The 16,638-nt window shown below is 39.7% G+C and overlaps 1 protein-coding gene across 1 annotated transcript in view; it reads left to right on the top strand.

Moving 5' to 3' along the window:
- The window catches only part of ADAMTS14 (ADAM metallopeptidase with thrombospondin type 1 motif 14), a 602,768-nt gene that overhangs the window by 116,535 nt on the left and 469,595 nt on the right, over positions 1 to 16,638 (top strand). Inside the window, exon 4 of the mRNA XM_078640432.1 lies at positions 7,175 to 7,371. Coding sequence (XP_078496558.1) covers positions 7,175 to 7,371 — 197 coding nt within the window. The remainder of the gene's footprint in view (positions 1 to 7,174; positions 7,372 to 16,638) is intronic.

The following is a 16,638-nucleotide window of genomic DNA, read 5'->3' as shown; positions in this document are numbered from 1 at the left end:
ATCATGGTTCTCTGGAAATATTGTCTTGGAAACCAACTGCCATCTCACCAGGAGTGAGCACTGAAAACTACTATAAAAGCTCATGATTATGTGATAACAATACAACAGATGTGAACAAAGACAACATGCATAGAGATAATTCTTTTTGTAAGCCCTGAGGCCATACTATACAGTACCTCTATGTTGGGTTTTGTGGGTAACACACTCATTCAAAGTAAAAGACTAGCATTTTTGTGAGTAAACACAAGTGCCTCTATACAGGGCCTACTAAGGCCCCATAGGGTAAAATAGGCGCGCTCTGACCCTGTTGTCACACAGTGAGAGATGGAATCAAATAGGATCTTTAGCAAGGACATCTTTGTCCTAATCGAACAATGTATCCAACCCCTGCAAGCACTGTCACTTACTACGTCAGGGGTGCCAGCCTAGCTGTTTTACCTATTACAACCTCTACGCCTAGCATCCAGTGAGGAACTGGCTCTGCCGAGGATTAAGGCACCTAACTGGTATGGTGTACAGTGGCAAGTCCCCATTGCATGCGGCTGTGCGATGATGAGACACGTGGGCGGTGCCCAGGGCTGTAACAGCAGTCCACCTCTCTGTGTGTAGAAAAAGGCTAAAAGAACGTCAAAAGAATGACACGTCAGCCTGATAATAATTCAAAGGTGACTGGAAGTCATTTAGCAATGGAATGTATACCCAAAGGGATTTCTCATTCACCCGGGTTGGTATATCTCAAATACCCTAATGCAGTCATATATGGTACATGGTGTACTTGAGTCAGAAACTCATAACAAGCATTTACAATACAATAGGTCTCACAAGTGCGAGTTTTGGAGCTATTGCCATTGTAAATGGCAATGTCTTTTATAAAAAATTAAAAGGCACTGTCATTCACAATACCAAAAGCATTGTATTGCAGAGCACAGTGTTTGTGAAGCGGCCGGCCTAAATGTCCACAGGGCGGTAACCGAAATGACGAAAAGCTAATCGCGAGGCTGCGATTAGCATAAAGTACGACGCACACCTATTGGAAACAGGGGCGGGGCTTAAAGCCCCCTTCTGAAATATATCGTTAACTATAGCTCTCGCAGGCGAGGAGCGCATGCGAGCTTCAATGCCAGGTGAGACCTAAAAACCAGGCAACTTACAAAATTCATCCAGCTCTACATAGGGGGAAAAAGTTAAAGTGGTCAAAAAGGGGGGAGAAGATTAGCTCCCAAAAGAAATTTTTATCACATCAGCATTAAAGGACCATCCACAAATCAGCTTCCTCTCCTATCACTCGTTGAATTTCTGCTTGCCTTTTACCCTAAACAGTGGTCCGCTGTCTTTTGGCTAGGTTTGTGTTATAGAAGACTTCATACATAAAACACCTACAGTCACAAACCTTTTGTTGGTGTAGTAGAAATCTCATTAGTAGTTTTTGAGAAAATACGATTTAAATACAGTGGCGGACATACTTTAATGGGCTAATATGTTTATATATCTTGGACATTTTAGTTCACAGACAGGTACATGGGCTGTCCGCAGACTAAAACGTTTGCATCCCAACATCCATTTCAGGTCTGATGACTAAAAAGTAGAGGTCTTGGACCCAGAGACTGATTGGTTGTTCTTGAGAGAAAATGTTGTCCTGCTGCCTCAATTACAGGATGTGGTTCACAGTCTCTTCATTTCCAAAATTTAAAAAAAATGCCAGATAAGAGTGCAGGATTGGCAGATACTGAACTACATGCCTTGGTAGGGAGATCATAAAAGGGTCCCGTTTACAAAAAAAAGAGTGTGTGCCAAGGTCTACAGAAATGTTTTTGGCCCTAGACTGAGCACACTTAAATTGACGCCCATAGATCACAGCTTCAAAAATGTAGACCAAGACTACAGCAATCATAGGCACATTAAATCGGCAGCCATATTCCAGGGAGGTATGAATGAAGCAGCGGACTAAATGGATTGTTACTGTTGGTACCCTTTGATTGTCTACAGAAACATTACAGAAGCCACAAACTTAGACAAACCATATTTGATGGGGTCTGCAGTTGAGTCCTCGGACAATGGGGATGATTTTAGTTTGTCCAGTCTACAGCTTTAAAAAATAGCTCTCTGACCACCAATACTCTAGGGGACTCATACAATTAAAAAACTAACACTCTCCCCTTCTAAAATGACCATCGTGCATCTGCTCTGTGTCCACATTAAACTTTACTGGTGGGGGTCATTCATCCATTTTAGTTTTTGAAGCACGAGATGTGCAGCCACTCTTCCGAGACCATGGGCCCGGTGCAGAGCAGGAATATCGACGGAGAAATATCGTGGGACATTAATATCGCCGCAGAAATATCGTTTGGAAGAAATATCGAACACAAAAATATATATGACAAGAATATCGACTGACAGGTAAGTAATATCGATTACAAAAATATAGTTATAATATATATTGTTTACAAAAACATAGTTGACAAAAATCTCTTTATTAATAATTTTATGTATTTTAGTGTTTTTAATAAGAATTGTTTGTCATTTTATTATATGTTGTAGAATTTTTCTAGTTCTTAATTTATTTTAAGTTTAATTTTGCGTTATTAGTTCCGTAGCGGGTTGTGGGTTTATAGGGGAATAGGGTGGGAAGTAATTTAATTATATAAATTAATTGATTAATAATGTGTCAATGTATTAATTAATAATAGTTTAATAATTAATTGTTAATTAATTTCAATTAGTCAATGAATAATTAATTATGTTAATTGTTTAATTAATTTTAGGTGTGTGTTGTGGTGTTTATATGTGTAAATGGTGTGAAGGGTGGTAAGTAATTCATTTTTTATTGACTAATTATTACATATTTTAAAATGTATTATCATTAATTATTTAGTAATTAATAATTGTAATTGTGTATTTCATTGTAGGTGTGTGTTGTGGTGTTTATATGTGTAAATGGTGTGAAAACTGGTAAGTAATTAATTTTTTATTGATTAATGAATAATAATAAAATATTTTTCATTAATTAATTAGTAAATATTAAATGTAATTGTGTAAATAATGTTAGGTGTGTGTTGTGGATATTATAGTGCTAAATAATGTGTAATTAACTATTTGTTATTATCTTTGTTAATAATAATATATTTACATTTATATATTACTTATGTTAAAATTGGAAATAAAATGTAATAAAAATGTTGATAGTTTTGTTTTGTATTGTTTTGGGATCCCGCGCTTTCCCTACTGTTGCACTGGAGTGGGGATAGTAATTTTTACCCCTACGCTATCCAGCGCTTTCCCTACTGTTGCACTCACTGGAGTGGGAATAGTAATTTTTACCCCTACGCTATCCAGCGCTTTCCCTACTGTTGCACTCACTGGAGTGGATATAGTAGTTTTTACCCCACCGCTATCCAACGCTTTCCCTACTGTTGCACTCTCTGGAGTGGGAATAGTAATGTTTACCCCGCCGCCATCCAGCGCTTTCCCTACAGTTGCAGTCACTGGAGTGGGTATACTAATTTTTACCCCTACGCTATCCAGCGCTTTCCCTACTGATGCACTCACCTGAGTGGGAATAGTAATTTTTACCCCTTCTCTATTCAACGCTTTCCCTACTTTTGCACTCACTGGCATGGGGATAGTAATTTTTACCCCTACGCTAACCAGCGCTTTCCCTACTGTTGCACTCACTGTAGTGGGAATAGTAAATTTTACCCCCCCACCCCCCGCTATCCAGCGCTTTCCCTACTGTTGCACTCACTGGAGTGGGAATAGTAAATTGTACCCCTACGCTATCCAGCGCTTTCCCTACTGTTGCATTCACTGGAGCGGGAATTGTCTTTTTTCCCTCCCGCTATCCAATGTTTTAACTACTAATGTGTTTACTTTGTTATTAAATGTATGTATTATTTTTGTTTAATAGTTTAATGTGTTAATAAAATATAGAATATTTTATTTCATTTAAATTATTTATATATGTTTTTATTTTATTTTTATATAATTAATAAAGTTTATAAATTAAATAAAGATAATAGTTAATAAAATGTATTTAAGTAAATATATGTATATGTACACTTTTTTGTGTTCATATTTATGAAATTAAGTTTATTTGTTATAATTAGTTAAAATATACATTAAATTTAATTTATTTTTTTAAGAATAATAATATTGTTTAATCAATTTTATTTAAGTTATGTTATTTGTTAAAGTCAATATTTTTTATATCTATATTTTTTACATCGATATTTTTGAGTCGATATTATTGTACTTACCTGTTTAAGTATAGGGAGTCGATATTTTTGTAATCGATGTTTTAACATCGATATTTTTGTTTTCGATATTTAAACATGGAACCCATGGGCCCACAGCATCCAGCAATGAGGGCAGGACTTCAAGCATAGCGCGTGGACTGTTTAATATTTAAGGGCATTCTTCCACATGAAAAAGTGCATTTCTTTTGGCAACATTAGATGGAAGCACCATTTTATGAGATGCTGATAAGACGATACTGGCACTCACTCTATTTAGTGGTCGTTGTGACCGTCATCGCATTTTGAGGCGTTAATCACGTGTAGTTTTTTTTATAAATCCTAGTCTATGAGATTTTGTACACAGCCTCTCTTTTCCTATGTATTTTTTGTTTCACGGCTAGAAAGTCTTGATTTTCAAGATCGCAAAACTTAATTCTTCTAAGACCTTCATAAGCCAATTTTATTTACAAATGTGATTGACATGAGCCACATTCACCGAATCCTACATTAAAGGATAGGGACATACAAAAGTGTTAACCCTTTCAAGCCCACACAACACTTTGTTTTAATGTTTATTTCTCAAAAACTACGGTAAGGATTTTCACCAAATCCTTAAGTCGCACCAGCCGCCTTATTGTTGTCTTGTTTCTGCAGAGCTAGCAGATTATTGTTTTGAGCACGGCTGATTGTGTTAGTTAAGGTGTTATGTGCATTAATAAGTATTTCTGGCGAATTTCTGTGGTTTAGAGTGTCTGAGTCAGAACAATATCTCATTTTTTACTATGAATGTCATGAGATTTGTACCTTGCAGTTAATTGCAAACAACCAGCTGCAAATGGACATTGGAGAGGACTAAGCCATATATTTTAGAAGTATTTATATACAAGTCTGACCAACAGTTTTTTTTCTACAATTTCTCAGGTTCATTAAAATATAAGTTTAATAACTTTAACAGAATGTGCCAAATTTTCAGTATAAGGCTAGATCCTCAGAAACTAATTGTAACTTTAGATGTGTACGTTTACGCCTTCAAATGGGGGCAGATTTATACATTTTTTGAAATAACAAAAGTTTCCAAGAGTACTCTTGGAAACCAGTGAGTCTTGGAAATCAGTGTAACTCGCAGGTTTCTAAAGAGAAGTCCTTGGATGTTCTTGTAAATTCCCCCTGACTGCATGTGTATACGGTTTTGCATGAATAATTGAATATAGTGTACAATTAGCATATGAAAATGCTTTTGGAAAAGTGAAATTTACCTTTTACTTTTATTGACTTTTTCTCCTCAGAGAAAATAGATTTCCATATGTAACAACTATCCCCTAAGCTTTACACCAAGGCTTGGGCTGTTCTCCTCCCACTTCCACCTTGCAAATAGATATATGTTTGTTCTTGACAGAAGTAAATATCTGAATACTTCCAGAGCAAGAATGGGAAAGATTATGAATACTACTTGTGAATTTGTGGTTGTGTTGAGTGCTCCCAAACTTAAGAGAGTATCCCTGTCCTGGAATGCCAACAGTGCCCCGGTGTGAGATTTACTCAATATGTACGGTATAAAGTACCCCCTGTGGTACATTATAAGGATATTGCAAGTCACCGAAGAAATCCATAGCCATTTAGAGGAATGAGGCTTAATATAATAAATGGTTACACCATAACCTTGCCCACAAACCACTTAAGACTTTGGTGGGCAGCTCTTTCATGTGAAATAGCGAGCGTGTTTGCAAAGGTTATGAATAAAAATAAAACCTCTAGTGCAAAATTAAACACATCATAAACCTGCTAGATATTTGTTGCAAACAGATATTAGAAACAGTTCAATACAAGTCAGTTTAAAAATATGGAGTAGCTCAGGAAAGTTTAGAAACATGCAGAAAGATTCTAACTTTATCTAAGGAGTGCAAAAAATAAACATATTCTCTCTAATTGTCATGTAAGATACTAAAATAGAGCAGAAGAATAAAAATCAACATTCTGTTTTTGTTCCTGAACAGCTGCTTTAATTATGCACTGTGACCTGACCTGCCTTTCACCTTGGCTGCTGGCTCTGGCTTAGGGGCCTATTTATGAAAATGTCACGCAGTACAGCGCAGAAAGTCACCTTGCTGCGCTGCACTGTTTGACATGGAAAGGGCAGGAATGTACCGTATTTAAGGCAATACGCACCATGGTGCAAGGGTGCCTGCATTGCATGCAGGATTGTTTTTGTGCAGGAAGGGAAACCTAGCTGCACTAAAACAATCCTTAGAGGTATATTCCTCTATGTGTGCCGCAGAATGCAGCACACATGGAAAGAGGAAAGAGAAATAAAGATATTTCTCCTCGTTACTCCTCTCCTCGGAAGGCATACCTTTTTGGCACATTCCCAAATTTACGAGTTCCCGGTAAATCTGGGAATGCGTCAAAATCTATGGGCTTTGCATGGGAACACCCACACAATGCCCATGGAATGCCTTCCCAGGGCAGAGTAAGTGAACTCCAGCGATAGGCATTGTGTTGTCTTACTCCAAATTCATAGAGCCACACACAGCCGCGCAAAGTGCACTTGCATGGCTTCATAAATCTAACTTAAGGTTTCCGTCTCTCTTGCACCATGTTGTGTGGTGCAAGAACGACACAGACCAGCTTGTTAATAGGCCCCTTGGTGCGTCACAAGTTGACGATTGTAAAGAAATTAGTGGCTGCCGTTTATACAGGCATGACAAAATCCCATGTATTGTACCAGAGTATTAACTAAATATTATACATGAATGAATCACTTTACTAGGGCAGATTTTCTGTTGTGTATTACAAAAGGGCATTTTCTGTCAAAAATAAAGGCATTTGTATCTATAAGCTGAGGTTTCCTATATAAATAGCATTGTAAATCAGGCCTTTATTTTGAACTGCTCACATTTTTCAACTCAAACTATTGCCTAAACATTTTCCCTCATTTCTTTCAGACGCCACCTTTGCATTAGGGGAGCTCCCAAATTCCCTGGACATGATTGAGAGTAGCCTCGGAGAAACAGAGCGGAAAAGGCGACATGCTAAGAAGGATGACTACAACATTGAGGTCCTGCTGGCAGTGGATGACTCCGTCGTGCGTTTCCATGGAAAGGAGCATGTGCAGAACTATGTCCTCACCCTCATGAACATAGTGAGGTTTTGGAGTTTTATTTTCTATAACACGTTAATGAAGTTTGTGTGTAGGAATCACTTCTGGTGTTTTTTGTCTTCCATTACACTTCATTTTGAATGGCTTACAGATTCCGGTAGGTAGGTTATCAAACAGGAAGTTGGAAGAAAAAGATCAGGAAGTGAATAATTGAAGAGAAACTAGCAAAATAGTATGGGGTGCTGGAGAAAGAGAGGCAAATGATTTTACCGATCAATCAATACTTTATTTCGCATTAATTTCCAATGCAAAAAAGTTCACAGACTGCAAAATATCAAACAAAAAAATTACAATAAAATCATGAAATATTAGTATTAAAACAATTAAAAAGATGAAAATAATTTAATTGGTCAAATTGCATCATATTGATTTTTCCTTGAATGGCTGTTCTTTTTGGTCAATCACAGCACAAGTAATGCTAGAAACGAGGATTGTCAGGCGTCCCTTAGAATAGAATGAGGACTTCACTTCAGGTCATTGCAGGCACCATCTCTAGTCCAGAACTTTTCACCTGCAAATCATTGATTCTTACTCTAATTAGTTAAATGAAAGAAAACAAACCTCCCACACCCAGACTGTATTACACCGCCACACAATCAGTGTTCATAATGGCCTGAAGCAAAATGAAATTGAATGTAGAATATCAAAGATCATTACATAGGCACTTTGACTATGTGACCCTCTTGTATGTCAGGCGGGCTGCTGGATATTCCACTGTCTGGTTTGTAAGGTTTACAATCATTTAGCTGCAGTAGCAGGTGAAAGAATGTAAGGGGCAGCAGCAGGGCACAAAAATTGGAGGTACGTTTTGTAAGAAGGGGAGCACTCACCATAAGGGAAAAAAGCAGGGTGGGGTGAACGCCTCTGTAAACAGAAAAAAAGAAGGACTGCAGGAGCCTGTGCTAACATCTGGGTTACAGTGCTCGAAATCATTGATATGAAAGAAGCTGGACTTCTGAAAGTCACACTGTAGAGAACTAACAAGGAAACAAATGGTACATGGGGAAATGTGGTGTGGTGAGCATCGGTGGAGATGCCGGAATCGCTGTGGGACAAACACCAGTAAATAGAGTGTATTGGTGTGAGTCCCCATGTGTAATTTCAGCAAGTCTCAGGTGTTTATGGCTCTTTGTGAAATAGAAAAGGTTCATACCTTGTCAGACGTTACACTGAAGACCACTCCATATTTTTCAAGTTCTGATGGGCACAGACCTACTACTAAATCTGCCCAACTTGAATTATCAAACCATGGTCATGGTGCTAAGAGATGTTGCTTATATATTTGGTGCCATTGTTCTTTAATTGAGCTAACCTGAAGCTGTTTCTAACAAATCTTGTACAAATGATACAGGATAATGATGTCTTGAGTGAATACATTTGCCTTAGTTCAAAAATCGAAACACTTGCTGAATCACTGTATGACATGTAAACCTTTTTGTATACGGTTGCACAGATATAAGAAATGTTTGCTACGAAGACTTCTGCCCTGGTGAAAAAGCATTACTTGAAGAATATGATTACAATAATTATTTGTGTACCTGTTTAAGTGCTGGCTTGTGATGGAGGCCATTTTGTAGCACTGTTTCAGCTGATAATATAGATGAGAACTAGGCCAGTGTTCACCCCAGGAAACTGGCTAAATCTCTTTGATGGAAAGGGAATTTCCTTACTGATCATGAGGACTGATATTTGCCAGATGTGGTTCTGCGCCCAAAGGTGTCAGTACCTTTCACAGCTGGGTAATCCTTTTTTTTTGTTAAGGTGTGGGATTGGAAGGATTCCTTGAAAAGTAAAGGTTTCCATTGTTCTGGCACATAGCCATACTTGGAATGTTTCTGAGGTCGGTTTGCACCAAGTAACTAATTTGTCCTCCCAACATTAACATTGATGTCTCCCTGTGCTTTAGCTCCTTCTAGTTGACTCTTGACTGTGTGATCATGTTTGTGTTGTTGCATCTCAGGTTGCAGTCTGGAATGTGTATCTCAAATAGAACCTGAAATGTTTAGAGTCATGTTTGTTGGCAGTAGCAGAAATGGTTCATGATGCTGGCAACGTTTCTGTGTTATATACATCATCCTCCTCTAACCCTAGTACATGCATTTTTGTGGTGATTGCTATATGCCCAGCCTAGGCTTGTTTGTATGTTTTCTTTGTGTTGATCCTTCAGCATCACACACACTATACATCTCGATACATTATGACATATAGTTGGAAAATAAATTCAAGCTCCATTAGCAGTACTGGACTTTTGCAGCACTGATTCTTAAGCACCAACTATATACTTTACATTAAAGGCACACAAGTTCCAAAAGACAAGAACCAATATGAGTGCTTTTTGAGAGCTAGACAAATTCATGTTCCATAACCCAAAAATGGCATATGCTAGCTTTTTTTGATGGAAATTTATTGTGTGGCACAGGAATATTGATTGTATAATCACAAGAGGGAGGTAGAAAGACTGATCCATTCAGTTTCCTAGATTTGTATACTAATCAAGTCGGGAAGGATCACTTGTCCTGCACAACCTTTGGTATGCAGGAGGAATGTGGGGTGTCCCAAATAAAAGACCCTCATGCACGTGATGGGTATGGTGGTAAAATTTAGCCGTATATCTTGGTTTTCCGCTTCTTTAATCACGTGTGTGCATAATCATCAGGTCAGTGAAGTTATGGTGGAGGCTGCATAACTTCACTGACCTGATGATTATGCACACACGTGATTAAAGAAGCGGAAAACCAAGATATACCGCTAAATTTTACCACCATACCCATCACGTGCATGAGGGTCTTTTATTTGGGACACCCCACATTCCTCCTGCATACCAAAGGTTGTGCAGGACAAGTGATCCTTCCCGACTTGATTAGATTACAGGAATATTGATGGCATATTCTTCAGGAAGAGATTTAGGGTGACCCCTGTATTTCATGCCACTGGATTTGCAGACTGTGGTGTTTCTGCTACACAGCATTTACAATGCATATGTTGTATCGTTGTTTCATGTAATAAAAGCCAGAATCAATTTCTGTCATACCCCATCTTGTGCTGTACATTTTTACTTTTTTGGTCTTATGACCGAAATAAAGTATTTGGAAGTCGATTTTTACTCGGCATACAGTTTTCATTGAAGTATATAAAATGTCTTTCTTATTACATAGGGCTATTCTCTGAGCAGTGTGAAAGACCTAGGAGAAAGAAATGTCATGAGGACCTTCCAAAATCTGTTTTTGTACAGTGCCCACTATAGTACGTCTTTGAAACATCTATGATTTTCATGAAATGGCAGAACATTCTAAGTCTATACGTTTCATTTTGTTAACATTGTAGAGGGTTACAATAGACACTAATGCATTGGCCCACTACTGTCCGTGTTAAACATGTGTCGTATGTCTGTGAACAAAGGTGGTTGATCAGAAAACATGAAAGCTGACAGTAATTATCAGTGATTGAGAAGAAATCCGAAATTTCCATCATCACGTTTTGCTTTTTCCAGTGAGTTGCCCCAAGTATGAAAGCTTTGACAAGATTTAGGCTCACCGCTCACTGTGCCACAGAGGTCAATCTTCACATCAATGATGAGCCCCAACAAAGCTTAAATATGTCTGTGGTCGCTTTGTTTCCATATATAGAGAAGAGGATCTGGCTTAGCAGTTCAGACCGTTTTAATAAAGGATGGAGCCAGTGGCAGCTGCTCTGGGGAAACAGCAGTGGGGCGGGGAGAGGGTAGGAAGAGAAGTGGGGTTTAGAATAATGCACTTACCTGCCAGCCGGCCGCCTCTCCTCCGTCCTCTTACCTGCCGGCCGGCTGCCTCTCCTCTGTCCTCTTCCTGGCTTCTTCTGTGCAAGCAGGAAGCACCCGGGCTCCGGGGCTCCATATAACCTTTAACAATGCTGCAATGCAGTGTTATGATTGGTCTGAGTGCCTTAGGTCGTTGCTCAGCCAGGGAATGGGAGCCTGGGCATTTTCGTGGAGAACATGCAAAGTACGCATAACTGTTTCGGGTCGGATAATCAGTCATAGCGCACTCACAGAGTGCCCATCACTCCTCCACACTGCTAGTCCGCCCACCCCTACACAACGTTGCAGAAGAAACAAATACAATTATATAATTATATCAAGTTATTATCATTTTATTTGTCGTTTTTTGCACTGCAAAAAGCAGGGGGCAATGCTTCCCTGCCTTAGTGGAGGAGCCGCCACTGCATGGGGCCAACATTTATTTGCATATTAGTCCCTGTCTGCACTAGCAGAGTGAGAAAACAATGACATGATAGGATACAATGGAAGCTCTGAGTCATTCCCTGTGCAATATAACACATTTTTATACAGGCCCCAACACACCATAGGACCCAATAGTTACAGTGTTCTTTTTGATGCAAGTAAAATTTCCACAAATCATTGATTTAGTCCCTCTGACTTGCACCGATCGCCTCAAATTCTTGGTATAAATCTGGGACTAATACCAATCAAAGGCCTAAAGCATATTATACATAAGGCTTCCTGTTTTCCGTTTTTACTGATCTTTACAGTTAAATATAGACAGAAAACCATTTATTTTATTTTCTGTATTTATTTTTAAATGTGGATAAAATGGAAATTAGGTGCTTTCTGACTGATTCTAAATGTACTTTGCCATGACTGCCAGGCCAAGAACTGTGTGGATTGAGACGTAAGGGGGTTAAAAAAAAGGAATTTTAGTAAACTGCCATGAACAGCAGTAGACATGCACTATGCTGATACTGAAATGTGCATATTTTCGTATAAGTACATTGATGTATCTTCTGCAGGTGTTCATATCATTGAAACCTGGCAGGCGTTCAAGCATGACTGCATAATTATTGGTTAAATAAATATGGAAATATACCAGTTTCAGGTTTCTTTGTTTCACAAAACCCATAATAAATATGGATAAATACAGATAAAGTTGACAAAAAATAAATATGGATAAATACAGATGGAACTGTCAAAAAAATAAATACCATAAAACCGGGAGCCCTAATTATATTTTCTAGTGTTCATTTCACTGGTTATTTGAAACTACTCAGCCCTTGCAAACCATTAAAAAGGCCGAAACAGCCTGCAGTGCTTAATTTGTGCCGGTGTTGCCAGGTGGTTGCAGGCAATCAGCAAAGTCACTCATTTTAGGGGATCGGGTCTTAATCGTCAAACTTTGAGAACTTTGAGCAAGTGAGAGCATAAGGCAAAAATGAGCGATAAAGACGTAAACACCTTGAGAAAGCAAGGATGCAAAATAAAACATGCGGAAGTTGGATATAAAGAGACAGGAAGTGTAAAATGGTGAAGAAAGAGGCCTGAGAAGGTTTGAAGAATAAACTGCAATGTATTTGGCAACCCGAGCATTCAGCATCATGGAGACTAGGGCTTGTGGCTGAGGGTCTTGTGCTAAAACTTCGGGGTCCAGCACTTAACTTTTTTTTTAACAAAATAAGCACTGGAAACAGGAGAGAGGATTTCAAGAGAGCACTCACAAAAACCCTTCAACAGTTTAACCTTGACTTTGACACATCCACTCCCCCACTATGAAAAGACTACTGTTCCCCACCGCCCTTGTATCCTGCAGATTTTTTTCCTCTCTGACCTTTACTTAAATAGCAGACCCCGGATCAATGTTTATTTTATTACTGACCTTAATATAATTTACTTTATTTACCCAGAGAATATGTGAAACAAAGTGTTTTCTCCATCCGAGTTAATATTTTTATCACTTTTGTTACCCTACTTTCTGTTTTGCTAAACGTCAAACTGCGGCTCTCTGTGCTTTGCTGTTCAGATTAAGTGGCTGTCTGGGCGCCATATGTTCTCTTTAAAGAAACTTTTTTCACCTCATTCCTTTTCCTGTCTCTGCAGTGTTGTCGGGAGCCAAAAGTAAGACCCAGGGGCCTTTAATAGGAATCGTAAACTGTCCAATGAAAAAAAAAAAAGAAAAATGCCTTACAACGACTCTATAAATCGTTCCCATTAGCGAAAAAACAACATGATGTATGCCAAGTAGCTTATACTATCCCTGCTCCTACTTTTGCTGCTATTAATAGCTGGTTCAATTTAATATATACTTACAACTGGCTATGTTACTACCTTACGTTTAGTACCCACTGTCTTCAGTAACCCATACTTTTCCTCCCACGCCCACCTTTTGCATCCAATTTTTTCTTCCATCTGTACTGTCACGTGACTGTGATCCATCCATTAGTCAGACAGCATCCGAATTTGGAGCATCACACCTATCAGGGTCAATATATCAATCAGCCTAAAAATCTCTCTTCTACCTACACTTTCAATTCATTCATTTTTGCCAAGACTTTCACTCATTCTGTTCCCAAATGACATCTAACATTGAGATTGGAAATGTAAACAAAATTAGCAGTGCATTAGTTCTGCCAAGTCAGGGACATTCCAGCCTTAGGATGCCAAAGGGTTGGTTTGGCCATTCAGAAGGCTTTTTAGAGGCCGCCATCTTTTTGGGAACATTTAAGATGTTATGAGATGACCATTTCTGTTGGGACATTCTGTTAGCTGACAAATGTTTTATCAGCTAACAGAATAGAGTTGCGTGGTACATTAACTGACACTTACAAGAGGGTGTTTTTCTCTGCATGTCAACCATTTCCTGCTCATTTGCCATGACAGTTTTTAAGCAAAAATGGGTATCTCGTTAGGAGTTTTTTTTTCATCCTCCAAGCACTGCATCGTGCTCCGCTGTCTTCATGCCTTGCCAAATGGTTGTAGAACCCGAAAGGGGGCGGGCGGACACCAAATAGCCTTGTACGATATTAGCTAAAGAGAGCTCATGATTTTAACTTTTTTTGTTTCTTTTTGCTGACAATTCACTAAATTCCGAAAATGCCTTACGTGAAAAACCTGTACTTTGCGGTTTAGAAGCCCCAGGAGTTTAAAAGGATAAGTTACATTTTGTTGGGAAAAGATTGGAAGATGCTCTCCAAGTGCTGTAAATCAAACCCGAAGGGAGACCACACAACAGTAACGTTCATCCCATCAGGGCAGGTTTGGCTTAAGCAGTTGTGCAGCAGTTGATGCTGTGACAAGGAAGATAAGGAAGTTATTCGACACATTAGGCTAATAGGATAACTGCTAAGAAAGTGCAAGGAGGAAACAGAATTTTGGCCTCGAGTTCAGTGAAAAATCCCTCCATGGGTCTAATTGATCCAATATGTGACTGGCAATGTCTCAAGCCAATGGCTGAAGCTTCCTGCGCAAAAAAAACCCTCCAATGGCTGAAGGAGGCTCTACCAAAGCTTCTTATATTATGTATAAAATACAATATATTTGCCTTGAATGGCTCATGCACCATTACACTTCAAGCTTGAAAACTCTGATTTCAAGACTAACAGCCAGATTCATCAAGCAAAATTGCGATCGCAATAGCTGCGAATGAGCTATTGTGATCGCAATTAACAGAAAAGCAATTCATGATGTGAAAAACACAGAAATTGCGAAATCGCAAAAAATAAATAGCGAAATCGCAAAATAAATCGCAGAATCTAGGAGGAACCCCTATAGCGAATCGGAAATAGCGAGAATCCATGGATTCTGCGATTTATTTTTGCGATCTTGCTAAATATTCGCTAACGCAATTCATGAAAACTCGCAAATTGCGAAAAAGCTGAAAATCGCTATTTGCGAAGCGCAATTTAAGGAGAACCAAAAGCAGGTGGTAACCATGAAGGAAAAAAAAAGAAAAAAAATTCAAACTAGCCACAGGTGCAGTCCTGATCAAACACACTTAAGGAAACACAGTAGGAGCATGAGGACTCTCCCAATGCCAGGACTCTACATGGTGGTCAGGCGGCGAAGGCTCCAGGCTGCAGCACGGAACAGACCCAGGATCCAGGAGCGAATATTCCGCCAGCGGATCACCCTTCTGGGCCAAACTGAGGAGCAAATTTACTTTAAGTACCGCCTGAATGGTGTCAAGGTCTGCACTCTGCAGGATCGATGTGACGTGATAAAGCTCCACCTCCGGACCTCCCAAACACCCTGAATATGAGATCACAGGGTGTTCGAGCGATACGGCGAGGGAAAAACCCCTAAAAGGGGAAAAAACCCGGGAAGGAAAAGGGAGGGAGCAGCTGGGAAAAGGAAGCTGTGAAAAGAAAGATGCACAAGTTAATATAATACTCAAAACCCTACTCTCTTTCAATTCTCACTGAAACAACAGACTAAAAGCCACCTGCCTCTTGCTGTCCTTTTGTAGCGTCCATCCAACAAGCGCGCCTCCTTCACTCCTTCCCTGAATAACATGAAAGCCAGATTATTATTTGTGCACATAATAGAACTATGGTGTTACATCTGTAAAGTATAAAACCTACCCCGGGGGATAATAACCTCCCGCTCCAATCCAAGTCATAGATTATAGTAGACCAGCATAAATGGATTCCTTCATCCACTAATCCTGATGAGTTCCTGATAGCAATAGCAGTGTCAAAATACCCCAAACACGGCAGGGTGTAGTTCCTGCACTACAGCCCTCCGCTTTGGTACCTGTAATCCACAATCACGAGTGAAGAAGTAAACCCCAAACACGGCAGAGCGTAGTTCCTGCACTACTGCCCTCCGCTTTGGTGCCTGTAGTCCGATAATGTTAACAGTACATTTCAAGAGCCTTGGTTCGTGACGGCAATGTGAAGAGAAAAACCCCCAACACTCCGCCACTAGACGAGGCCAATAGTTGACTAGCAAAACATCAGGTAAGTGAGAAACACACACTTCCCGCAGTCTTAAATCCAGATCCCAATCCTTAAATGAGCAAGCCCACTTCCTGTGAGCTAGGCTCGCGACATAAGGCTCCAGAACGCTTGCCAAGCAAAGCGCGGTACTTTACCAGAATGCCGACTCCAAACGGGAATCCAAACAAAGTTCTCCCCCACACCTGACAGGTCGCAAGGAGCGAACCGCCAGCGCCTCCGCGGGAACAACAGAGAAGAATCAAGTACGCCCGCTTCCTGGTTCTGCCGCGCTATAACACCGCGCCGCAAAGGATCAAGGGATTAGTAGTTCTTAGCCAGAGCATCATGGGGATTGTAGTCCGGTAGGCGCAAGTCAGATCCTGACAGTACGCCCTCCTCCCAAGCGCCTCCTAGCGCCTGGTTTGGACGGACACCTCAAATGGAAGGAACGAACAGCCCTTGGTGCGTGGACGTTGTTCCATGGTTCCCATGAATCGTTCTCCGCTGAATAACCCTTCCAGGAGACCAGATACCAGAGCACTCCAC

This window comes from Lissotriton helveticus, chromosome 5_1 (genome assembly GCF_964261635.1).
Source record: "Lissotriton helveticus chromosome 5_1, aLisHel1.1, whole genome shotgun sequence".
NCBI lineage: Eukaryota > Metazoa > Chordata > Amphibia > Caudata > Salamandridae > Lissotriton > Lissotriton helveticus.
The sequence above is the reverse complement of the archived record's forward strand: the minus strand, read 5'-3'. Positions and strand labels throughout refer to the sequence as shown.